Source organism: Mobula birostris, chromosome 7, assembly GCF_030028105.1.
Source record: "Mobula birostris isolate sMobBir1 chromosome 7, sMobBir1.hap1, whole genome shotgun sequence".
NCBI lineage: Eukaryota > Metazoa > Chordata > Chondrichthyes > Myliobatiformes > Myliobatidae > Mobula > Mobula birostris.
This window is the reverse complement of record NC_092376.1, coordinates 52912319-52939584: the sequence shown is the minus strand read 5'-3', so window position 1 is coordinate 52939584 and position 27266 is coordinate 52912319. Positions and strand designations below refer to the sequence as shown.

At 39.8% G+C, this 27266-nt stretch overlaps 1 protein-coding gene across 7 annotated transcripts in view; it reads left to right on the top strand.

The window, feature by feature from the left end:
- Window positions 1-27266, top strand: part of dync2h1 (dynein cytoplasmic 2 heavy chain 1) — a 474884-nt gene that overhangs the window by 407585 nt on the left and 40033 nt on the right. For all 7 annotated transcript variants that reach the window (XM_072263133.1, XM_072263132.1, XM_072263135.1 and 4 more), the window contains one exon: window positions 5057-5146. In XM_072263133.1, the coding sequence (XP_072119234.1) occupies window positions 5057-5146 (90 nt within the window). The remainder of the gene's footprint in view (window positions 1-5056; window positions 5147-27266) is intronic.

Sequence of the window (27266 nt, the reverse complement as noted above, 5' to 3'; positions counted from 1 at the left end):
AGCGCCAGTCATGTGCACTTGCGTATTTGTTAGAAACTACATCATGCTTAGAGCAAATAGGTTTTAAATAGCGTCAGTTACGTGTGTGTTCAAAAAGCAGTGATTTTTGTCACTGATAGTTGGCAAGAGACAAGCAGTAAAACAATTTATTACTGTTTTGCTCACTGCGGTTCCAAGCATTTGGGCTTGGAGATGTCAGAAACAGCTTGGAATGAAAATGAAATGATTTCACTTCCTCAACGAGTAGGAATTATGAAGAATTTGAAGGTATCGACAATCATCTTGAATATCACAATGAAAATAAAGATTTGGAGGATGCAATCATTGGAAGTACTGTATGAAGGCAGTCCATTATCTTCGCTGATTTTCTTCACTTACAGTCAAAGGAACGTAGCAGCATTCAATGGATAAATTCCTCCATCAATTACTGTGAGGAAGTAAAACACAGTTTTTTTTAGTACTGTAGTCTGTCTGTCTGTCTAGGTACCACATCCGATGCAGACTCTGGTGACCATGGGTTTCCATATAGATCTATCCTTCGTTTTTGGATGACTTCCATTTCCTTGATGTGTAGCCACCTGGCTATGTTTTTGATGTACATAAGCCAAGGTCTTCCTCTAGGTTTACTCCCCTCAATCTTTCCAGAGAGTATGAGTTTTACTAGTTCATCTTTCCGCATGATGTGTCCTAGGAATCTGAGTTGTCTTTCTTTTATTGTTGGTATGAGTGATCGAACTGCTTGGGCTCTTCTGAGAACTTCTTCATTTGATGTGTGTGTGGTCCATGATATTTTTAACATTCTCCTGTAGAACCATAATTCAGCTGCTTCTAGGCTCTTTTCCATTGCTGGAGAAATGGTCCAGCATTCACTTCCATAAGTCAGGATAGTCATAGTCATAGTCATAGTCATACTTTATTGATCCCGGGGGAAATTGGTTTTTGCTACAGTTGCTCCATAAATAATTAAATAGTAATAAAACCATAAATAATTAAATAGAAATATGTAAATTATGCCAGGAAATAAGTCCAGGACCAGCCTATTGGCTCAGAGTGTCTGACCCTCCAGGGGAGGAGTTGTAAAGTTTGATGGCCACAGGCAGGAATGACTTCCTATGACGCTCTGTGTTGCAACTCGGTGGAATGAGTCTCTGGCTGAATGTACTCCTGTGCCCAACCAGTACATTATGTAGTGGATGGGAGACATTGTCCAAGATGGCATGCAACTTGGACAGCATCCTCTTTTCAGACACCGCCATCAGAGAGTCCAGTTCCATCCCCACAACATCACTGAATAAATGTAGCACTGTAGTATTCTGTTTTTAGTGTACGTGCTCATCTTTCTGTCTGTTAATATTGTCTTCATTTTTTGGAAAGCTTCTTTCGCCATTGCTATTCTGTATTTGATATCTGTGTTGTACCTGCCATTACTTGTTATTAGGCTGCCAAGATATTTGAATTTGTTGACTTGTTTGATATTTGTATTTCTGATCTTGATTACACATTGTGGGATGTTTGTCTTTCTGGAGATGACCATGCTTTCTGTCTTAGTACTGTAGTAGTATTGGTAATATTCTAATTTGTTCTGTACTTCATTCAAATGCATAAATTGTTACTATGCCAAATGGTTAATTACAGTAGCCACTTATTTGGACCAAAATATACTGGTTCCAATGTGTCCCAATTAGCAGGAATCTACTGTATATTATTCTTACTTCCTGATCAATGCAGTTAGTGATCAATTAGTTTAGTTAAATGCCAGAAAATGTCTTTTGAAGTTATGTTATAATTGAGTCTCATTATCTGTGATTAATGGCTAGATTATGATGTTAAAAACAATTTAAATCTATAATTGTTGCCATTGTACTAATGAATTTCTCAAAATGTCATTTAATTAACAAGTTTATGTTTTGGTACAAATGATAGACCAGCATTGCATCTTTTGGAAAAGTCAAAGTGGTGCAGTGGCCTATTGTGAAACATATATTAGTTATTTAGTTCTTTTCGTGGCATTACTCACTAGGAGACTGTGCATTTTCATTTCAACAAAACCACAAAAATCATTGAAAATTACTTCTATATTTCAATTTTCATACTACTGAATAATAGCTAATCAGTCCATTAAATGTATGCTGGTTCTCAGAGTAATCCCATTGACCAATTCATTTCTCTGTAATATATTATCTTATACATGCACTTTGATATTTCCTGATTCTACCCACAACAGCCAACACTGGGGTAATTCTACAGTGGCCAATTAACTTACCAGTCAACATACCTTTGGGATATGGTGGAACTAACTTACCAGCCAACACACCTTTGAGATATGGTGGAACTAACTTACCAGCCAACACACCTTTGGGATATGGTGGAACCCAAAGCACCAAGGGTAAAGCCACATAGTCCTGGGGAGAACATAGACTCAGTGGCTATTTTATTAGGTACCTTATCATTGCAAATATCTAATCAGCCAATCATGTGACAGCAACTCGATGCATAAAAGGCATGCAAGTTTAGTCAAGGGGTTCAGTTATTGTTCAGACCAAACATCAGAATGGAAAAAATATGATCTAAGTGACGCTAACCATGGAATGATTGTTGGTGCCAGATGGGGTGGTTTGAGTATCTCAGAAACTGTTGATCTCTTGGGATTTGTACACACAACAACCTCTAGAGTTTACAGAGAATTATGTGGAAAAACAAAAAAAAATCTAGTGAGCAGCAGTTCTGTGGGCAAGAATCCCTTGTACATGGAAGAAGTCAGAGGAGAATGGTTCAAGCAAACAGGACGATGACAGTAGTTCCAATAACTATGTGTTACAAAAGAGCTTCTCTGAATTTATAACACATTGAATCTTGAAGTGGATGAGCTACCATAGCAGAGGACCACACTGGATTCCACACATGTGGCCACTTTATTCGGTACACTTCTGTACCTAATAAAGTGGCTACTCAGTGTACAAACTTCACACAGCATCTGAGATTAAATTTGAACATATTTATAATTGAAGCTGAGGCTTTCAGCTCTACAAGAAAGCCAAATATCATCTCCATAAAGCTATCAGGGATTCCTAGAGGGAAGGCCAGAGCAAGCTCAAGGCTCAATTCAAGCAGGCTGTTGCCAGGTGACTGTGATAAGGCCTAAAATGTCATCACATACTATAAGCTGAAAGCACCAGCAATTTCTAGCAATGCTGCATTTCTTCTGGATGAGCTCGGTGCTTTTGGCACTTGTTTTGAACAGATAAACAAAGTTCCACCAAGGTACATCCTTAATCTCCCACTGTCTCTGTCCCATAATTGTCGGTTAGAGAAGTTGGATCTTTTTTCATGAAAGTAAATTTTCAGAAACTAGCTGGACTTGAGGAGTTCCTGGTCAAGTTCTGAAACTGTGCACCAATCAACTGGCCTCTGCTTTTGCTGACATCTTCACTTCTCACTTCAACAGTCTGCTGTCCCCACCTGCTTCAAGGAAAACTCCATCATTCTAGTTCCCAAGAAATGTAAAGTGTCCTGCTTCAATGACTACTGGCCAGTGGTTCTAAACCGCTCCCATAAGTGCTTTGAGAGGCTGGTAACAACCCACATCAAATCTTCCTGCCCACACAATCTAGACCTCCTGAAATTTACATAAAGGAAAAATAGGTCTACTAGACTACTGTCTCTCTTGCACTACATTTAATTCTGAATCACCTCAACAATAAGAATACAGATGTCAGAATGTTATTCGTTGATTACAACTCAGCCTTTAACATTATAATAGCAAATAAGGTTATCTCTGAAATCTTTGACCTAGAACTTCGAACCTACATTTATAACTTAACTTACTCTACCTTAGATTGCACTACAATCTTTGCATCATTTTGTTGTTCTGCGTTCATCACTGTATTTATTTTTACCATGTACACTGTTTACTCTGTTTTCTCTATGAGCAAGGAATTTCATTGCTCCCTCGTGCATATGACAATAAGCTAATTTGATCTGATTTGATCTGGAGTTGCAATACGTGAAATAGCACCATTGCCCTGTGAAACATGTAAAAGCTTCTCATATTTAGATGACGAAGATACATATTTTCATTTTTGTTAGGTGAGAAATAAGTGATAAAACTTTCTTTCTTAATTTGTCCCTCACACTCTGTAAAGAATCAGTTAAGAACAATCTTCAAAATATTTTTACCTGTCACATATCTTATACTACTGTTATACTAATATTTTGTAAAATTCCAAGGCAGCCTATTGTAAAATTGTAATGAACAGAAAGATCTAATATGGTATTGTAATAATTCCTCAGATTTCTTTATGTGTCTCAGATAAAGTCTTTGTTGTACTGAATAATGTTTCATATTCATATATAGTTCCAAAATGAACAAATTCCTGTATCTGTTGTTAATCACCTACTGTTCTTAAGCAACACCCATAGAAATTGAAGAGAATATATCAGTGTAAGGAAAGGAGGAAGGATAAATTGATAGCGAAATAGTGATCGTGATAAGAATGAAATGTTTTGTTTTGTTGGAGTGAAATTGATGTTTGTTGGAAGCTTGTAATAGGCTTGTAAATCATTTGGCCGTTTTGTGTTCTCATTAAAAACAGTGGAAAAGAAAATCAGATGTGGTGAGGGGGAGTCTAGAAGAAAAATGTTAGCGTTAGCAATGGTGTCTTTGAATGTCATGGAATGTCTATAAAATCCTTCAAATGGAAAATCTACCCATTATAGCCTTTATGTTATCAGGTACCAACAGCAATATGGTTGTTCAACTACCCTGTGAAATGGCTTAGTGAGTTGTTCATTATCTGGACAGTACTGGAATGACAACGAGTGCCAGCATTGCCAACATTTAATGAACGAAAAGAGACATAAAAGGGGGCTGGCAATTTATAATTGGTCCTTTTGGACTTAAGATCAATTCACTCATTATCTCAGCTTATAATTTTTTTTAGTTTATCTACAATAAGCTTTCAAGAAGTAGGCTGGGGATATGCCAGACATGGAATAAATATTTCAGCTTTATCATGTGGAGATTTAAATTCTAATTCTTAAAATTTTATCTGCATAGTGTCCTTTGAGCTGGCAGGACAAGTGGCAGGGACCTGAAGATCCCATGCAATACCTCCGAGGATTGGTAGCTCGTGCTCTTGCAATACAGGTAAATATGGATGTTTAAGGCAAACTAAAAGCTTTGAAGAATTTCTTGGAAACAGATGAGCATATATTATAAATATTGAAAGCTGATTCATGCACATCAAATGAACAGAATGTGTAGCCTCCAAGGAGTAAACACATTGCATATTTCCTTCAGTTTTGGCTTACATTCTTTGTGCTAATCATTAAAAAATCATTACTTTCAAATTAGTTCACAGGTTTAGTGAAGAGTTGCCATAATTTTTCTTCACCTCATTAGACTCTGGTTTACATTGTTACAAGGCAAATGGTTACATGTTCAAAAGTTGAATTTAGAAAGCTGCTGAAATATCAATTGTGTGTGTGTGTTAGGTGATTTTTTTAAATCTCCAAAACAGAAGTGTGCATTTTGGATCATTTTTGAACTACAAGATACTAAAATCGAAATGACTGTTTCAGGGAGCGCTACAAGATTGAGCAGTTTATCCTGTGTGATTGTCACATTACACTAGGATAAAGTTGAATATTTTACTCTCTGGCTGTTGACTAATCTCTTAGTTCAGTTTGTTTAGTATTACCTGTCTTTTTGCTTTTGTCACCCATACCATCACTCAGAATTTTCTGTTCTTCCAAATATGGCTTAATTTGAATCCTCCCATCTGTGGCCCACCGTAGCCAGTAGTAGCTTATGATGCTGTGTTCCATTTTTTTTATCTCCTTAAACCATTCTCTTGCATAGGAATCTTTAAAGGCATTCTCACTAACCCAACTTTTCATTCTCCTGCCTATGATTCAACGTCCATTTTGATTTGGCTAAATGACTGTGAAGGGGCTTGGATGATTTTAACTGTTGAAGATGCTACACTGAAAATGCTTGTTGCAACAGATCTACTCTATTACAGTCACTTTAAATAACCGATGAAGGATTTCTAATTGTCTCTTGAGTAACACACATAGAATGCTGGAGGAACTCAGCAGGTCAGGCAGCACCTATGGAGAGGAATAAAGGGTCGATGTTTCAGCCTGAGACCCTTCATCAGCACTGGCTCAGCAGTTAATGTTCCTGTCTTACACCACCAAGGACCTGGTTTCAATATTGATCTCAATTACTGTTCTTGAGGAGGAAGTTCTTTCTCTATGTGTTTCTCCATATGCCCTGTCTCCTCCCACAAACCAAAGATGTGGGTTAACTAAATACTGTAAGTTTATGGAAAACAGAGAATCAGATGCCTGCCAGTGAATATGTATGACAGAGATTGACACACAGAGAAGTAAGGAGAAGGTGAAGTGGGATTAATGGGATTTCTCCCCAGGAAGCCAGTGTGGAGCAGAAGTCTCTGTCATTTCAAGTACAAGACAAGATATAGATCTCAGAAGTCAGTGGAGCTGTTGCACTTTTTGAAAGAGATTTTGATCACATTTCACATTTTCTTTTATCTGTCTACCCTAGTAATCTTTTCTCTTGCCATACTTCGAACTAAGCTCCTGAAAAAACCTACTATTCCAATGTTTGTGAACAATCTGGCTTTCTGACTGAGTGTCACAAAGTCATCTTGCTGCAATTATTGGCTTCTGGGAAAACACTGATTTTGGTTGTTTATCCTTCCTGTAAAGTTGGAGGATCTTAGACCATTAGACCATAAGAAATTAGACCATTTGGCCCATCAAGTCTGCTCCACCCTTTCATCATAGCTGATCCATTTCTTCTGTCAGCCCCAACCTCTTGCCTCCTCCCATATCCCTTCATACCCTGACCAATCAGGAATCTGCCAACCTCTGCCTTAAATATACAAAAAGACTTGGCCTCCACAGCTGCCTGTGGCAACAAATTTCACAGATTCACCACTCTCTGGCTAAAGAAATTCCTCCTCATCTCCATTCTAAAAGGATGCTCCTCTATTTTGAGGCTGTGTCCTATGGTTTTGGACTCTCCCACCATAGGAAACATCCTCTCCATATCCACTCTATCAATTTCTTTCACCATTTGATAGGTTTCAATTATGTCACCCCTCATTTTATGGGGGAGTATTGATGATATCTTTCTAGGATCATAAAAAGAACTTTTGGCATCTTAGCCTTCATAAATCAAAGTATTGAGTACATGAGTTGGGATGTTATGTTGACATTGTATAAGGCATTCATGATGACTAATTTGTGTACAGTTCTGGTCACCTATGTATAGGAAAGATATCAATAAGCTTGAGTGAGTGCGGATAAAATTTACAAAGATGTCAGAACTTGAGGACCTGAGTTGTGGGGAAAGGCTGAATGAGTTAGGAGTTTATTCCCTCGAACATAGGAGAAAAAGGGGAGATTGGATAGAGGTATACAAAACTATGAGGAGCATAGACAGGGTAAATGTAAACAGGCATTTTTCACTGAGGCTGGGTGAGATTGGAACAAGAAGTTATAGCTTAAAGGTGAAAGATGAAATATTTAAGGGGAACAAGGCCCTTTTTCTTGTGGATGTTAAATGTATATCTTATAATCTACAGTGAATGGTTCACTTTGATGCTGTTTTGTTTAATGCTAGTCTTCCCTGAGATTGGGTCTGTTGTAGACCCATTGGTTAGCCCCATTATTTGTCAATGAAAAGTGTACATTCCTGTTTTATCATATCTATGTCAGTGACCTCTTGCTAAGTAACATGTCTGAAGTTAACTATGATAGCCTAGAAATTCCACTACATAATTCTAATAGAGTAATGGCATTACAAAATTGAAAGCTGCATGAAAATTTTGTACATTTTCATTAGGCCAGTTCCAGGGATAATGTGTTTGCCTAATGAGGAGAGATTGAATAGATTTGATGTATTATTTCTAAAGTACAGAAGAATGGGAAGAGGTATCATTGAAACTCAGAGCATTCTTATATGGCTTGACAGGATGAATGCAGCGAGGATGCTTCCCGTATTGGAAAAGACCAAAACCAGTGGTCCTGGTCTATGAATGTGTGGTAGGATATTTGGAGTGGAGCATTTTTACTGTAAGGAGCAATCTCAATCTGAACACTAATTGAGTTAATTTAAAATAGAGGTTCTCTAATTTAGATTTCTTGATGTTTCCAGTTACTAACATGGTTAGAGCTTTGGCTGATTGGTAGGAGGCAGTGAGTGGGAATAAAAGGATACTTGTCTGGTTGGCTGTCAGTGACTAGTGGTGTTTTGCAGGGGTCGGTGTTGGGACCACTTTTTATGCTGTACATTAGTGATTTAGATGATAAAATAGATGGCTTTGTTGCCAAGTTTGCAGCTGATACAAAGATTGGTGGAGGGGCAGGTAGTGTTGAGGAAATGGGTAAGCTGCAGAAGGACTTAGACAGATTAGGAGAATGGGCAAAAAAGTGGCAAATGAAATACAGGTTTCCCCCGCCATCCGAAGGTAGAGCGTTCCTATGAAACGGTTCGTAAGCTGGAATGTCGTAAAGTGAAGAAGCAATTACCATTTATTTATATGGGAAAATTTTGTGAGCGTTCGCAGACCCAAAAATAACCTACCAAATCATGCCAAATAACACGTAAAATCTAAAATAACAGTAACACATAGTAAAAGCAGGAATGATATGATAAATACACAGCCAATATAAAGTAGAAATATTTCTCCACAACGATTGCCTGCACATATCTCCGTAGCGAAAATCTCACGCAAGCGCTGTTGGCATAAACGCGCTCTCCAGTAACCTTTAAACTATGAAGCTGACAAATCTACCAAATAACACGTAAAAATACACAGCTTATATAAAGTAGAATTAATGTATGTACAGTGTAGTATCACCTACCGGAATTGGGAAGACAGTGCCAAGCACACTGATGATGGTGTGTTAGACTGAGTCATCGCAGGTTGAGGTGGTGCAGTGGCCCCACCCTCCGGGCCACCGACCCGTTACCGATCCGCGAAGAACGCAGCAGTAGCCGGGAGGCACACAGCACATCTTTAAGAAAAAAGCTGAAATAAACATGCTAATTAATTAGGTGCTGCCCGGCACGTAAGTGTCGGCGCAGATCAGAGGTGATTGCCGATTGCATCGCCTCTGATCTGGGCCGACAATTACATGCTAGGCGGCACCTAATTAATTAGCATGTTTATTTCGGCTTTTTTCTTAAAGATGTGCTGTGTGCCTCCCGGCTACTGCTGCATTCTCCGCGAATCGGTACAGTACCTGTCCAGGGCCCGGGGGTTGGGGTGGTGGGACATGGGGGTGTCATCTCATTTTCGATCAGGGCAGGCAGCTCATCGTCTCCTATGACTGCCTGCATCGATGTCGAAGGTCGAGGTTCGTCATCTGCTGTGGCTGATGTGGAAGGCTTGCTTGACTGCTGAGCCTTGCACATTTTTCTATCACACAGTTCTTTGTAAGCACTCAAACCATCTTGCAAATATCCCCTAAACCTACGTACCCTTTCAAAATTAAAGTCATACTTTATCATTGCAGCGAAAATCTCACGCAGCTGCTTCACTTTCGCTACTGCGTTCGGTTTCGATTGTTATCCTTTTCTCTTCCAATTGCATCAGCTCTTCATCTATCAGTTCTTGGTCATGGGATGCCAAAATCTCTTCAACATCATCTTCATCAGCTTCCACAAGCCAAACTCACTTTGTCCTTGCTTTGTTCACCACCGAAACGCTTAATTATGTCTAGTTTTATGCTAAGTGTAACACCCTTACGAGCTCTTTCAGGCTTTTCCGACACCTTAGAACTCATCTTGCAAACGGCTGCTCAATGCAACGTGCTTAAGCAATGCCGTTCCGAATCGGGGGGAGATCGGCTGCGCAGGGCGTGCGCTGATTTTTTATCGTGCGCTGCCTTTCTTCATAACAGTGAAAACACCTCCTGAAAACGAAAACAGGGTACTAATGTAAGTCTTTCGTAACAGTGAAGTTTCGTAAAGCGAACTTTTGAAAACCGGGGGACACCTGTACAATGTTGGAAAATGCATGGTCATGCACTTTGGTAGTAGAAATAAGTATGCAGACTACTTTGCAAACAGGGAGAAAATTCACAAATCAGATACGCAAAGGGTCTTGAGAGCCCTTGTGCAGAACATCCTAAACATTAACTTGCAGTTTGAGTTGGTGGTGAGGAAATCAAATGTAATGTTAGCATTCATTTCAAGAGGTCTTGAATACAAGAGCAGGGATGTGATGCCTGATGCTTTATAAGGCACTGGTGAGGCCTCACCTTGAGTATTGTGAACAGTTTTAGGCTCCTCATCTAAGAAAAGATTTGGTGGCATTGGAGTGAGTCCAGAGGCAGTTCACAAAGATGATCCTGGGGATGAAAGGGTTATCATATGAGAGAAGTTTGATGGCTCTGGGTCTGTACTCGCTGGAAGTTAGAATATTGAAAGGCCTAGACAAAATAGATGTGGAAAAATTGTTTCCCATGGTGGGGGACTCTAGGATAGAGGCCACACCGCCCTTAGGATAAAGGGGCGTCCATTTAAAACAGAGATGCAGATAAATTTCTTTAGCCAGAGGGTGGCGAATTTTTGGAATTTGTTACCACAGGCAGATGTGGAGGCCAAGTCATTGGGTGTATTTAAAGCAGAGATTGATAGGTTCTTGATTGGACGTGGCATCAAAGGTTACAAGAGAGGGCCAGGGTTGAGGAGGGAACAGACTTAATATGCCAAATAGTCTATCTCTGCTCCTATGTCATATGGTCTTTATGTTAAGGAAAGTGCAGAAAGATGATCGGCTATGATTGTGATGAATGATGGTATGGGCTTTAAGGGGCCATGTTGTCTATACCTGTTCCTATTTCTTATGTATTGGGTGTCAGTGTTATCACTTGTAATATTATATATTCCTTCTTGTGCAAAACTTTCATATCTGTTTGTGCTGCTTTCTTTGCATCAGACCAATCCAAACGATGCAAACCTTTGTGCAACTTTTACATCAGCATGATTTTCAACTATATTGATCTGATAAATGACAGCCACTGTTCATTCACAACAGAACAAGCATTAACTAATGCAGAAATATTTCAAGTGTCAATCACTTTAAATCTGAATTCGTAGTGAGACTACTGGCCAGCACTCTCCACACTCTGTATACGTTACACTGATCCTTCTTTGCATCCACATTCAAACCTGCCTCTAATGCCTATTTGTCGCTAGATCTTGCACCTCTTCACGTATGTCATGGGCATGCCAAGGATGTCTCCCAGACACTATAGGGTTCCACAAGAATCACTTGGCAGCTGACCTATCAGAGCACAGTACACATCTAATATTGGAGATTTACAAACAAGAGGACATAGACAAAAATTAAATTGTGTTGAGGAGGCAGGGGGCCTACAGAAGGACTTGGATAGATTAAGAGAATGGGCAAAGAAGCAGCAGATGGAATGTGGCGTGGGGAAGTGTATGGTTATACACTTTGGTAGAAGGAATAAGGCATAGACTATTTCTAAAGGGGGAGAATTGCAAAGGGACTTGTGAGATCTGATGCAGGATTCCCTAAATATTAACTTGCAGGTGGAGTCAGTGGTAAGGAAGGCAAATTCATTGTTAGAATTAATTTCGAGAGGACTAGAATATAAAAGTAAAGATGTAATGCTGAGACTTTATGAGACATTGGCCGGACTGTACTTGGAGTATTGTGAGCAGGTTTGGGTCCCTTATCTAAGAAAGGATGTGTTAGCATAGGAGAGGATCCAGAGGAGGTTCACAAGAATGATTCTGGGAATGAAAAGTTTAACATATGAGGAGTGTTTGATGGCTCTGGCCCTGTACTCACTGGAGTTGAGAAAAATGAGGGGAGATCTCACTGAAAAGCATCAAATATTGAAAGACCTAGATAGAGTGGATGTGGAGAGGATGTTTCCTATAGTGAGGGAGTTCAGAACCAGAGGACACAGCCTCAGGATAGAAGGACATCCATTTAAAACAGAGATGAGGAGGAGTTTCTTTAGCTGGAGGGTAATGAGTGTGCAGAGGCCAAGTCAATGGATATATTTAAACTGGAAGTTGATAGGCCCTTGAATAGTCAGGGCATCATCAGTTACGACAAGAAGGCAGAAGAATGGGTTTGAGAGGGATAATAAATCAGCCATGATGGAACGATGGAGCTGACTTGGTGGGCTGAATGGTCCACCTCTGCTCCAATGTCCTATGGTTTACAGCACTAGTCATTTAAAACTGAGTTACATGGACACTACTTCTTACAGAAGATAGTGAATCTTAGGAGATCCCTGTCCCAAGGGTGGTGGAGATCAGCTCATTAGATAACGTTAACATAAGAAAGATAAATATTTTAGTTGGAGATGGAGAAATGTAGGCACTGCCTATGCTTCTTGCTGTCTCAGTACAGTAGCCAGCATAATCAAAGACCCCACCCATCCCAGATTTCTCTCTTCTCCCCTCTCCCATTGGATAGAAGATACAAAAGCCTGAAAGTATGTACTACAAAGCTCAGGGACAACTTCCATCCCACTGTTATAATACTATTAAATGATTTCCTAGTACAATAAAATGAACTCTTGACTTCATAATCTACCTCACTATGACTTTGCACATTATTGTCTACTTAAACTGCACTTTCTCTGTAGCTATTGGGTTTTATTTTGCACTCTGTAAATATTTTTACCTTGTACTACCTCATGTATTGTGTAGTGAATTGATCTGCGTGAACAGTACGCAAGTCAAGTTTTTGCATTGTACTTTGATGTTTGTGATAATAGCAAACCAAATTCAATTCTAATTTCAATTCCAAGCTCATGTACATGCTGTCAAGTCAAAGTCAAGATCATTTTCACTCTCAACTTCCTAAACTCAGAATCAATCGAGAACATTTCTGCTTGCATATGTCATTATCAATACTGGAACAGGCAGGTTATTTAATATTCTCTGCTCCAACAGACAAGTCTTCTCTTTCTCCATCAATGCACAGGACAAGGTTGTTGGATTAGGGTATAGAATTGTTATTTTCTTGTAGTTTAACCTTCTTGCTCATAGTTTTTATCTAATCACCTATACCAAGTGGCCACTTTATTAGATACATCTATACACCTGCTCATTAATGCCAATATCTAATCAGCCTATCATTTGGTAGTGCTTGATGCATAAAGGCTTGCAGATATGGTCAAGAAGTTCAGTTGTTGTTCAGAACAAATATCAGTATGGGTAAGAAGTGTGATGTAAGTGACTTTGACCATTGAATGATTGTTGGTGCTAGATGGAATGGTTTGAGTATCTCAGAAACTGCTGATCCCCTGGGATTTTCTGGAGTTCACAGAAAATGGCGCAAAAAACAAAGGACATCCAGTGAGCCCCTTGTTAATGAAAGTGGTCAGTGGAGAATGGCCAGACTGCTTCAAGCTGACAGGAAGACAATGGTAATTCAAGTAACTTCGTATCACTTAGTGATGTACTGAACGAATGTACAACACATTGAAACTTGAAGTGGATGTGCTACAGCAGCAGAAGACCACAAACTTACACTCAGTGGCCACTTTATTATGTACAGGAGGTGCCTAATCAAGTGACCACTGAGTGTATATATGTGTAGTTGTTGGGTGAATTTTCTAGTAATTGTAGTATAACCGAATCGGTATTTTCTAGATGCTTTTCAGTTCTGTGAGGGTCAGGTTGTACCTCACAAGCCTGGATTGAATTTGTTTTGTCACTTCCTCAAAGAATTCATAAGACTGTGTCAATGATCTTCTGGTCTTATGAATTCTTTGAAGAAGTGGCAAAACAAATTGAAGATAAGAGTATGTGGGTTTTAGAAAGACAAACAACAATGTCTGGCTCTTTCAGAAAGTCTGGAACCAAGGGATTCAGGGAAGACTTGGCTACATGGATTCAGAATTGGCTTGCCCACAGAAAACAGGTGTAGTGGATGGAGTGTATTCTGCCTGGAGTTTGATGACCAGTAGTATTCCACAGGCGTAAGTTCAGGGTCCCCTTCTCTTTGTAATGTTTATAAGTGACTTGGATGAGGAAGGCAGGATTCCTAGCAGTGTGGAGGAACAAAGGGATCTAAGGGCCCAAGTCTATAGATTCCTCAAAGTTGCTGCACAGGTTGATAGGGTGGTTAAGAAGGCGTATAGTGTGTTTTCCTTCATTAGTCAGGGTTTGAGTTCAACAGCCGCAATGTAATTTTGTAGCTCTATAAAACTCTAGTTAGACCATACTTGGAGTATTGTGTTCAGTTCTGGTCACCTCATTATAGGAAGGACGTGGAAACTTTAGAGAGTTTTCAGAGGAGATTTACTGGCATGCTGCGTGGAATAGAGAACATGTCTTATAAGGAGAGGTTGATTGAACTAGGGCTTTTCTCTTTAGAATTAATGAGAATGAGAGGTCACTTGATAGAGGTATAGAAGATAATAAAAGGCATAGATCGCGTGGATAGCCAAAGAGACTTTTTCCCAGGACAGAAATGGCTAGTACAAGGGGCAACATTTTACAGTGGTTAGAGGAAAGTATACGGAGAATGTCAGAGGTAGATTTTCTTTTACACAGAGAGTGGTGCGTGCATAGGAAGCACCAGTGATGGTGATAGAGAAAGATACTTTAGGAACATTTAAGACACTCGTAGGTAGCCATATGGGTGAAAGATAAATGGAGGAGTATGTGGGAGGGAAAGACTAGATTGATCTTGAGGTGGGTTAAAGTTCAGCACAATATTGTGGACTGAAGGATCTGTACTTTACTGTATTGTTCTTTGTTCTATAAAGCATTTTCCAAGCTCTCATTCCTTAAAAAATTCACCTAGTTGCTGTGTCATTTAATCACTGCAGCATCTTATGAATAGTCTTCAGTGTGAGGCTTTAATTATTACATAAGAGCCATCCTATGAGGTATAATTTAGAGTTTAAAAAAAACTGAAGATCTGGGAAACCAAAAGAAAAACAGAAACTACTGGAAGCAGTCAGCAATTAGACAGTATCAGTGGAGAAGGAAGCAGAGATGACTTCCGGTGTCAAGGAACTTTTAACACAACTGGGAGAAAATGAGAAAATAAGCTTGTTTTAAGTATGCATCGAGGGTGGTGCATAATAGGGACACAAATAGTTGCCCCGGTAAAGCAGTAACTCTTTTTTTCACTTCTTCATATTGCATTCAGTGATCGTACTGTGTTCGTCTTTGCATTAACTAACCACTTTCCATTCAGAGATTGAAGGTGATCTCAGCTTACATCTGTTTTGATGTTATTTTAATACAGCATCCCAATCCCAGTCTGACTCTTAGTCTTCAGCTTCCTACACTGCTCCATCCAACGTAAATTTGAAGATGTCAGTTACAGCATGAATTAATCTCAAAAGCTGAATGCTTTCATTGTCATCAGTTCTTCCCACTGACGTACCTCATAGGTGCTCATCAAATGGCCCACTTAACACCAAGTTCACTGATGAATATTTAAAATAATAACAGTTTAAAGTACTAGGGCACTTAATACTCTTGATTCAATGAAATACTCAGGGCACTTAATAATCTCTTGATTCACTGGACTACTCTGGCAACAATTGCAATTGTAATCATTTCACTTGATTGCAGCATGCAGTCAGGTCTTAGCTTCATGTCTTTTAAATTACAGCAAGATCTCTTAACAATACAGCCAATTCTATTTAATTACAGACCTAACATCATAATTTGACCACCACACTTGGGTCTTAATTCTGCCAGAGTCCTTGCCACAGAGTCCTTGCAAAAGCAACAATGCTTCAAATAGATTATCTGTCTCTACCACCCGTCGCTCTTCAAACCACAATGGCTATTCGGTAATAGTTCTCAACCATGGTCATCAGATATTTGACACCTCTCGATATTAATCTGCTTTGACTTCATCCTGTATTCCACTCATACCCTAGTGCCTTGTACTTCTCTTAGCTACATTCTCTACTACTTTGCAATTTCTGAGGAGACTCTATCTCTACAGTAAACCACCATTATAAGCCTGAACCTATCTGAAGAGTCCATTATTTTTGATAAGTTAAAAGCATCATGGTGTGAGAATCCCTAACAATAGCGGGCAGCTGTTGATAGCAGTAATTGCTGATTATTATTTATTTATTCAGAGATACAGCACAGAACAGTCTCTTCCAGCCCAATGAGCTGCACTGCCCAGTAGCCCACCTATTTAACCCTCGCCTCATCACTGGACAATTTACAAAAACCAATTAACCTACTAGCTGGTGCGTCTTTGAAATGTGGGAGGAAACCACAGCACTCAGAGGAAACTCACATGTTCATGGGAAGGATGTACAAACTCCTTATGGACAGTGGACTAATATATATTTCAGACATCATTTCCCCTTCATGAAATCAAACTGACTTCGCTTGTTCAGATAAAGGCATTCCATATAATTCTATTATTACCACTTCATTCTAACTTTTTTTTCAATACAGTAACAGACATTAGGCTAACTGATCTATAGTTACTTGCTTTTTTGCCATCTATCCTTTTTGAATGGGGGTATTATGATGGCAGCTTTAAAAGCTTTCAAATAGGTTATGGAAGATTGCAGCAGATGTATTCACTTTTAGGATACAAGCCATCCAGGGTGGCACAGGGTTCAATGCCAACTTCAGATAAATCTGTGCAGTGTTTGCATATTCTCTTTAAGATGGCGTATTTCCTCTCGTGCTCCAGTTTACTCCCATATTCCAAAATCATGCGGATCGGTACATTAATTAGCCAGTATAATTACCCCTGGAGTAGGAATTCACAACCATTTCTTATGCCATGGACCCCTGCCATTAACCGTGGGTCCGTGGACCCCAGCTTGGGAACCCCTGCCTTAGCGGATATGTGCAGTGGTAGCATATATGGGTGGGTTGATGAGAACGTGGAGAGAATTTAAAAACAGACAGATTTAAGGTAGGATTCATGTAAATGGGTAGCTAGTAGCCAGTATGTACACAGTGAACTGACGGGCCTGTTTCTGTGCTGCTTCCTTCATTGACTCTGTGGCTCATGATCCATGAGAACTATGGAGGCGAAGTCATTGGGTATGCTTAAAGTGGAGGTTGATAGGTTCATGATTAGTCAATGTGTCAAAGGTTACAGGGAGAAGGCAGGAGAATGGATTTGAGAGCAATAATAAATCAGCCATGATGGAATGACAGCAGATTCAATGGGCTGAATGGCCTAATTCTGGTCCTATATCTTATGGTCTTATGGAACTTGTCACACCTTGGCTCCATTAATTCGTTTGCTACTAATTCTCAAAGAATGATGATAGCATTAAATTCCTCCTTGTATTTTATTTTAGATTTGATGGGATGCTTGCAATTTCTTCTGCTATAAAGGCTGATGTGAAATATCTATTCAATTCCTCTGTCATATCCCACAACTATTTCTCCAACTTCATCCATTAAGAGAACTGTGTTCAGTGAGACCACTCCTTTCCTTTATTATCTACTTAATCAAGCTCTTATTATTAGTCCTTATATTTATTGCTACCCTGCCTTCTTAGTTTATTTTCTCCATCTTGATTACTTATTTAGATCAGTGCTTTATTGATCCCAAATGAAGTTACAGTGTCACAGTAGCAATATAGGTGCACCAATATACAAATACACAAAAAATTAGAAGAGAAGTAAGAAAGAATAAAAAAAATAAGTTTTTGAATTGAATTGACTTTATTTCTTACACCCTTCACAATAATGAGTAAAAATCTTTATGTTACGTCTCTATCTAAATGTGCAATGTGCAATCATAGTAATTTATTATAATTTATAGTAAATAGAACAGTCAATATGACATAGAAATACACTCAAATCAGTCTGATGGCCTGGTGGAAGAAGCTGTCCCAGAGCCTGTTGCTGTGGTACCGTTTCCCGATAGCAGCAGCTGGAATAGATTGTGGCTGGGGCGACTTGGGTCCCCAATGATCCTTTCCTCACACCTGTCGTCGTAAATGTCCTGAATCATGGGATGTTCACAACTACAGATGTGCTGGGCTCTTCGCATCACTCTTAGCAGAGTCCTGTGATTAAGGGAGGTACAGTTCCCATACCAGACAGCGATGCAGCATCAAGATGCTCTCAATTATGCCCCTGTAGAAAGTTATTATGATTTGGGGGCCCATACCATACTTCCTCAACTGTTTGAGGTGAAAGAGGCGCTGTTGTCTCCGTTGATGTCAATAGGGGTTAGCCCGTCTCCATTCCTTCTGTGATCCACAACCAGCTCCTTTGTTTTTGTGACATTAAGGGGGAGGCTGTTTTCGTGACACCACTGTGTCAGAGAGATGACTTCTTCCCTGTAGCCAGAAGGGTGATTACTTCCCTGGCTATAGATTATAGAACCTAATGGCCGAAGGTAAGAATGACCTCATATAGCACTCTTTGGAGCAGCATAGTTGTTTTAGTCTATTATTAAAAATGCTCCTCTGTTCAGCCAAGGTGGCATGCAGAGGGTGAGAAACATTGCCCAGAGTTGCCAGGATTTACTATAGGGTCCTTTGTTCTACCACAGTGTCCAGTATGTCCAGTTTGACTCCCATAACAGAGCCAGCCTTTCTAATCACTTTATAGAGCCTGTTGGGCTCTCTGATGTTGATGCCATTGCCGCAGCACACCACCGCATAGAAGATTTTACTGGTGACAACAGACTGGTAGAACATGTGAAGGAGAGGCCTGCATACTCCAAAGGACCTCAGTATCCTCAGGAAGTAGAGGCAACTCTGGCTCTTCTTGTACACAGCCTCAGTGTTAGTGCTCCACTCAAGTCTGTCATGCAGATGCACCCCCAGAGTAACAGAGTCATGGTGTGTGAGGAAGATAAGGAGAAGAAACAGCTATGTGAGTTAGACATGGAGTACTATGTGGAAGGGAATTAGCAGAATTTGGATGGAAGTGCAGGCAAAAGCTGTAGATGCAATAAAGAAGTTTTACATTGTAATTTACCCCACGACCAATTTTTTGAGATCATGATTATATTGTGATACTGGTGAGCATTGAAGGAAAGGTTGATCTTCGCAGAAATCATCCTGGCAACCTATACCAGCATTGTCTGCAGAGAGTCCTGGAAAACCTGACTGCCCTTTCTTACACAATATATCCATTCTCGGAGCGATGTAATTTATAACCCTCTTGGGGACCCTGTCAGTGAATGTAAGAAATCCAATTAGGGCTTTTAAGTAATACATCTCGTTTCTGAAATAGCTTGGCATTATTCAGGGAACCCAACAAAACTTTGTTTTTGGTAAAGTTTTATTGATTTTTGCAGTCTGTTGAGAATTATTTAAATAGCATTAGGATGGCATACAACAATGCTTAAAAGCCCAAAAAAAAGATAACAAAGAAAAATTTTAGGTTGATGTATCTCTAACAGCTCCGGTTGCTTCCCCTAATTGTGTAAATTTCTTTAAGTACTCACTAATATGATGAGTTACTTAGTTTCTTGTTTCAGTTGTAATTTCCATGCCTGTTAAGAAGGCCATGAATGAAACTTGTATTGAAAATGAAGATATTTTATGATAATTAGCCATAAAAAAGAGTATGATGCATCATACCTTTTTGATAATTGCTAGAGAGAACTGGCTAGTAAGTGGCTAGAAGAAAGAAAGCATTAGACTTTTTTTAGCCCATAACCAACGTTAGAAAGTCCTAAAATACCTTACGACCAATTTGACTCCTTTTTTTTTAGTGTGGTAACTGTTGTTGAAAGACTTGAACTTAGAACATCCATCAAAATTTCAATTTTACAGATGAAAAATAATGTAAACAAAAGAGGAATTTCTGTTCATCTTTATTTTGAGCCTGTCTTTGAAATTTGTAAGCCGTTTACTATTGTACATCTAACTTGAGCAATTTACAAAAAGTTGCAATTAGCTGTATTCCCATAGGAAGTAAAAAGCTAATAGCCTTCAAGAGACAAGATGAGATTACCAGCTGAACTACTTATAAGCTGCAACATGAACAGTTATTATTGTATGAATATAAAGGTTTTGCATCCAATATTCATCCATCATTATTTAGGCATTACAATTAAAAACACAACTTCCTGTTAGTTTTTCTAACCTTGGTGAAAAACAGTTTTATGAGAAACTCTCGTCTATAGAAAATTTGCTTAATTATTTAGCTTAAGGGTAACCTCAAGATATGTCTTTTTGAATGACTTCCCTTTGTGCCGTGCATGAAATAGCACAATTAGTGGCATAGAATTTGTGAAATGGAATTCATATTTATATTGATATGTATTTTATATATTATATTTATTAAAATATCTTCAAATCTTTGTAATTACAACCGACTACCCCTTCTCTGCCAAAAATCACAGATCATCGCAACCAAATGCCCCAATCTTAACTGTGAACTTCTCCCTCTCAGAGATGCATTTATATATAACGTATTAATAAGTCCTGTACTGTTAGATGAGAATGTCAGACAACCTCGTTTAGAAGTTCCTATAAGAACATAAGAAATAGGTGCAGGTGTAGGCCATCTGGCCTGTTGAGCTTGCCCCACCGTTCAACAAGATCGTGGCTGATCTGGCCATGGACTCATCTCCACCTGCCTGCCTTTCCCATGACCTTTAATTCCACTACTACGCAAAATTCTATCCAACCTTGTCTTAAATATATTTACTGAGGTAATATCCACTGCTTCATTGGGCAGAGAATTCCTGGCATCTGATAATTATTTTTGTGGTTAAGAGTTTACCAGCCTCCCAGCCAAAAGCCCATTCAAAACTTGGTTACATACCATCCACTTCTCTTGACCATCATCTTCTGAACTAATCCTTGATCATTTCCACATCACTTTTTCCTCTGATTACCTGCCACTTTCCTCCTACATCTATATTCTTTCCACCCATTCTTTTCCCCTCCATCTCTGCATACTTTCACTCCATATAAATAATTCCCCTCTCCCATTCCTGTCCACCAATCTATTGTATACTTTATGTGAAATTTTCACTATTTGCAATGGCAAGGAAATCATTTGTATTGTGCACAATATCTTGGTCCTAACTCGAATTATGCTATTGCAGGCTGGGTACCTGCACAGAAAGCACAGCTTTATTTGTTCACAAGCATTAAATTTTCTAGATCTGTATCTTTAAAATTAGTTGGCCTAAAAAGTACTTCGGAATATTTCCCAGAATATGTTTCTGTGTGAGGTCTCTGTATCCAACCCTGTCTTGTTAGTGTTGTAACTGTCACTGAAAGCCACCAGAGAGACACGTAGGTGGTAGGATAAAAATCTTTATTCAGAACACACAAGCTGGCAGCATTTGGAGAGAGGCTCCTGACCCAACATTATGTCACATGCTTGTATGCTAAAGATCAAAGGTAACAGCAGGACAATTTCTATAGCTACAATGCATTCATAATGCTTCCTTTGAGTTACATAGAATTTTCAAGTGCCTTTATCTTCACATCAATACACCCAAAATCACTGTTAATCTCACTGTCTTTGAGATGCATTCGTGAATATACAGATGTCTCAGGTGAATGGGGTGTTTATTGCATTCATGTATGTGCATCTCAGGTCAATGGGGTGTTTCCTGGTTTGCAATCAACCCCAATATGCAACTCCAGAAAGACCAGTGTTCTGACCTGCATTTTAAATTCAATCTACAATCCACATTCAGATCTGAAGACTGATTGCTGTTGAAATTAATATTTATATGCCCTAACAGTTAGAATCAGATGAAAAGACAAGTTATGATGCTCTTGGGGATTTCTGAGTGCTTTGTAGTGTTGCCTAGACAAAGAAGTCAATAATGCCAATAATGTGGTCCATTAGCACATTTGTCTAATCGTGAAAGATGATTTGCTGGAATTCCACTAGGGAGGAGACTGATCCAAGAAACTATAATGTTTTCTTATTTTCATTGCATTATTAAACCCTTATCAGTCTGAAACTCCACATGATCCACAGCCAACCTGAGGTCCCAAGAGATAGATCTTACCTTATAATCCCTGGACCTATCTCCTGTTCTTTTTCAGAGTTATGTTTCTTTACCTGTACCAACCTTGTTTAATTCAGAGCTGTGATAACTAAGAAAAGATGACAATTGCAAACAGCTAATACAGAATTTGTATTGAGCCAGATTGCACTAGATGATAGCACTTGCACATCAGGTTGTCTCTGCAAGGATGTCTGATTGTGTGCTTAAACTTGTAATTGCATGGCTCCAAGGTCCTCCCAGCCTTGATTATCAATAGTGTTAAGTTGAAATTGAAAGCTTTCAAAAATGTGTATATGTAATTTTTGTAAAATAATAAATTAATTTTAAACCATATTTAACCTATTAAATCATACAATTAGTGTAACTTAAACAACATGAAAAGAAAAACAAACTGTTTACTTAGCTTTCTGCCAAGGTTTTCAATCCTATTCAGATAAATGGGACTAGGGAAATCTGGCAGCTATGGTTGACATCAAGCTGAGGAACCAGGTATGAAGTACATGTGGTCCATTAGCACATTACACAATGATCCATGACGCTTGCAGAGACCGCCTTCTTGACCATTGGACCTTCCATTGGTCTTGTCTGCTCAATCCGCCAGAGTCTGTCTTCACATGCTGGGATAGGCAACCCCCTATCTCACCAAGGGTTTGAGACCCGTCGGCTACCCTCACCTGGTTTAGCCGGCTTGTCGAAGCCGTTGCCCGGGGTGTGGCCGCTGTCGCATGCAAACAGCTATGGGGAGCCACATGTGAGAGCTGAGTTCCAGGTGGGGACCAAAGATGGACGCACCGCCCTGAAAAGGATGCGACATGTTCCCCCACCAGAGGTGCTACCCTCCCAGACAGTTCTGCTTTCGGTACACTGCGCTCCACTGTATGGGAACGTCGAGGAATCAGTCCAGCAACAAAACTGAAGGTCTACAGAGCTGTGGTACTCACTACCCTCCTGTATGCCTGTGAAACGTGGACTGTGTATCGAAGGCATGCAAGACAGCTCAACCATTTCCACATGACTTGTCTTCACAGAATATTAGGCATCAGATGGCAAGACGAAGTACCAGACACTGAAGTTCTCTCCAGCGCAAGTCTACCATCAGTCCACACACTGCTGATGAGAGCACAGACCCGGTGGGCAGGTCATGTCATCCGCATGCTGGACGAGTGCATACCCAAGCAGCTCCTTTATGGGGAACTCTCTGCTGGAAGACGCTCGCATGGAGGGCATAAGAAATGTTACAAACACACACTAAAGGCCCCCCTGAAGCCGCTTGACATAGACACGACCTCCTGGGAAACGCTCTGACACAAAACCGCCCCACCTGGCACGACCTTATCCACAAGGGCTGTCAAGCTTACGAAGTGTCAATTGACCGGCAACAATGAATATCAAATTGAGACAGGTTATATTAAACAAACATAAACATTTATTAAACTCTGCTCAACAATAATGAAAAGTATTCAAATGACTAACTTAACCGGATACGGTAACTCTGGAACAGTTCTTAAAAGGGTAAATTCGATAACAGTTCTTAAAGTGGTAAATTTGAACACAGTCTTAAAATGGTAAATTCGAAAGTCCAAGTGATTTACACAGTCAATAAGGAGAGACTTCTCTGGAGAAGGATTTCTTCTTAGACGTGACGTTTCTGCTGATTTTGTCCAAAGGATTCATGATGAAGGAAATAATGGCTTAAAAGGAACTGACCTTTTCCTAGCGAGCGAACACTGCACAAACTTCCCTGCTCTTTTGGCAGGAGTGATCTCAAATGCAGGTCACTATTTCTTGACCGAAGACTCAATAAGGTCGGTCCTTTATGAAACTGCCGAACGACACCAACTTTTCTCAATCCTTCGGGTCCTGTACTTTGATGAAGGTCTTCACTCTCCAATACTGAACTGCAAAGGTAAAACTAACCAAAACTAACCAAAGGTTTTACCTTAAAATAGAAAGTAAAACTCTGGTTTAAAACGAAACTGCGTCATAAGACGAATATGCAGCATAACGGAGTAACTGAAGAACTAAACTGAAACTAAAAACTCAACTGCATCACACCAGGGTTCCCCGTTACATACCTGTTGAGAACATGTCATCATGTGACCTCATACTGGCGGGAAAATTACATCACTCCACCATCACAAGACAATTACCTCATGCTCACAAGATACTGCATTAGATCGTGGTCATAAGACAGTCACAAGTGCCCACAAGGTATGTAACAGAAGCAAGGCACACTGCTGAAGCACAACATAAGCGCAAGCTGCGCAAGTCCAGGGCCACCAGCGCAACAACTGCAATGCCTACACGTTTGCCCAACATGTGCCAGGACATTCCATGCCCAAATTGGCCTGACCAGTCATCTTCGGACACACCGCATCCAGTCTCGAAGTGACTAATGGTGTTGAGGTCTTCATTGATGACAATGGACAAACCGCAGCACAATGATACAGCTGTAGATTTAATCCTGAGTCATTATGTTTCACACATCTGCATGGAAGGGTGCAGGCACAGAAGTCTAGAAAGTGCCTTGTAGACATCTGCACAATCTACCTTTACTTTATACTCCCTTCTGGGATAGAATGCACGATTATGGGCCTCCTAATAGCAGGAATAGAGAAATGGATCTGTAAGCAAACCACAGGAAGTTGTAAGAGCATGGAATTATAGTAGTGGGAGAGTTCAACTTTCCCAGTATTGACTGGGATTGCCTTAGGGCAGACTTTAAGTACGTACAGAATAGTTTTTTGAGACAGTATGTAGAGAGTGCTTCTAGAAAATCGGCTGTACTTGGCTTGATTAAATAAAACCGGGCAGGTGGAGTGAGTGTTAGTGGGGGAACAATTTGAAAACAGTGACAGTAATTCTATAAAATCAAGGTAAGGAAGAAAAGGGGATAAGTTTGGTCCTCAAGGTCCTAAATTAGGGAAGGGTTGATTTCAATGGCATAAAAGGGATCTGTTGAAAGTAGGTTGGGAGCAGATGCTTGTGGATAAAAGAACATCTGACATATAGGAGTGTTTTCAAAGGTGAGAAGGAGTTCACTGGTTTAAGGTCAAATGCAAAGATGACAAGAATTGGCAACCTTGGATTACAAAGGTTTGATAACAAAAAAAAAGGGAAGCATAAGGCAGATATTACCAGCTACAATTGAGTGAGTTCCTTGAGGAATAGGGAGGATGTACTGTAGGAGAGTAAGAAAAAATTGGAGGGCAAAAAGAAGCCATGAAAGATCCTTGGGGGAAGTGGGGGTGCTTATGTAGAATCCTAATCATTCTATAGGTATGTTAGAGTCAAAGAGCACACTTATCCATCTGTGATGCCACTTTCAAAGAATTGTGCATCTGTACTCCCAGATCCCTCTGTTTCACTGCACTCCTTGGTGCCCTACTGTTCATTGTATAAGTCCTTCCCTGGTTTGTGCTCCCAAAATGTAACACCTCACACTTGTCTGTATTAAATTCCATCTGCCATTTTTCACTCCATTTTTCCAGCCGGTCCAGATCATTCAGCAAGCTTTGATAGCCTTCCTCACTCTCCACTACATCCCCAAACTTGGTGTCATCTGCAAATTAGTAGCAAGGGAATAGCTAGGGAAGAGTGGGTCCCTTCAGGGATGAAAGGGGTAATTTATCCCTGGAGGAAGTCTGAAATAAATCCCTAGGACCAGATGAGATCTATCCCAGAATGCAAATGAGAAACAATTGGAAAACTTGGTGGGACTTGGCAGAGATTTTTGCACTATTTAAGAAAAGCAGCAGGATATACTGGCTTCTGAGGCAGTGCAGAGGAGATTTACCAGGTTGATTCCAGAGATGAAGGGGTTAACCTGTGAGGAGAGATTGAGTCACCTGGGACTATACTGTCTGGAATTCAGAAGAATGAGAGGAGATCTTATAGAAACATACAAAATTTTGAAAGAGATAGCTAAGATAGAAGTAGGAAAGTTGTTTCCATTGGTAGGTGATACTAGAACTAGGGGACATTGTCTCAAGATTCAGGGGAGAAGATTTAGGACGGAAATGAGAAGAAACTGTTCTTCCCAGAGAGTGGTGAATCTGTGGAATTCTTTGCCTAGGGAAACAGTTGAGGCTTCTTCACTAAATATATTTAAGGTACAGTTAGATAGATTTTTACATCGTAGGGGAATTAAGGGTTATGGGGAAAAGACAAGTAGATGGAGCTGAGTTACGGACAGATCAGCCATGATCTAATTGAATGGTGGGCCAGATAGCCTACTCCTGCTCCTATTTCTTATGTTCTTATGATTAAGTAAAGTAACTGAGCCTTATATAGACGGTGGGAAAGTTATTGTAGAAGATTCTAAGGGGCAGGATATACGTGCATTTGAAAAGGCAGGGACAGATTTAGGAATAGTCAGTATGGTTTTGTGTGCATGGAGGGAATATGGCTTCATTAATTTGATTGAGATTTTTCAGGAGGGAATAAAAGAGGCTAATGAAGGCAGGGAGGTATATATGGTCCATATTGAGGCTTTTAGTGTCCCATTTTACTGCTTTCTAATTTTCTTGTTTTTTGAAGATTTTCTTTTAAACTTGTTTTTGCTATGTAACTGAACATTGGGAGCCCACGTTTCCAGGTGGTTACTATCTTCTTTGAATGGTTGTTCTGTTTTACAGCTATACAGCCTGATAAGGATTCACAGAAGGCATAAATGCACGATAGTTTTCATTATGCAGTTGCTTGTATCAATTGTTCAACTAATTTTCAGAAAAAAACCATAGCGGGATTTAAACTCAATTCTACTAGGTGGAAGCAACACACCCAACACTGGGTGAAATAACACAATATCATATAACATAAAACAAAGATCAGTACAGCACAAGAATAGGCCCTTCGGCTAACAATGTTGTGCCGACCCAATTAAATTAGTAATGAAATGGCCAACTAAACTAATGTCTTCAGCCTACACAATGTCCATATCCTTCCATTGTCCTCACAGTCATGTGCCTATCTATATATCTCTTAAAAGCCTCTCTAATATTTCTGCATCTACCACCATCCCAAGCAGTGCATTCCAGCCACCCACCACTTTGTGTAAGAAAACTTGCCTCTCACTGCTCCTTTGAAATTACCCACCCCCCACCTCAAATGCGTGCCTTGTGGCATTAGACGTTTCAAACTTTGGAAAAAGATATTATCTGTTACTCTATCTATACCTCATAATCTTATAAACCTTTATCAGATCTCTGCTTAGCCTCTGCTGCTCCAGAGAAAACAACCCAAGTTTGTCCAACCTCTCGTTATAGCAAATGT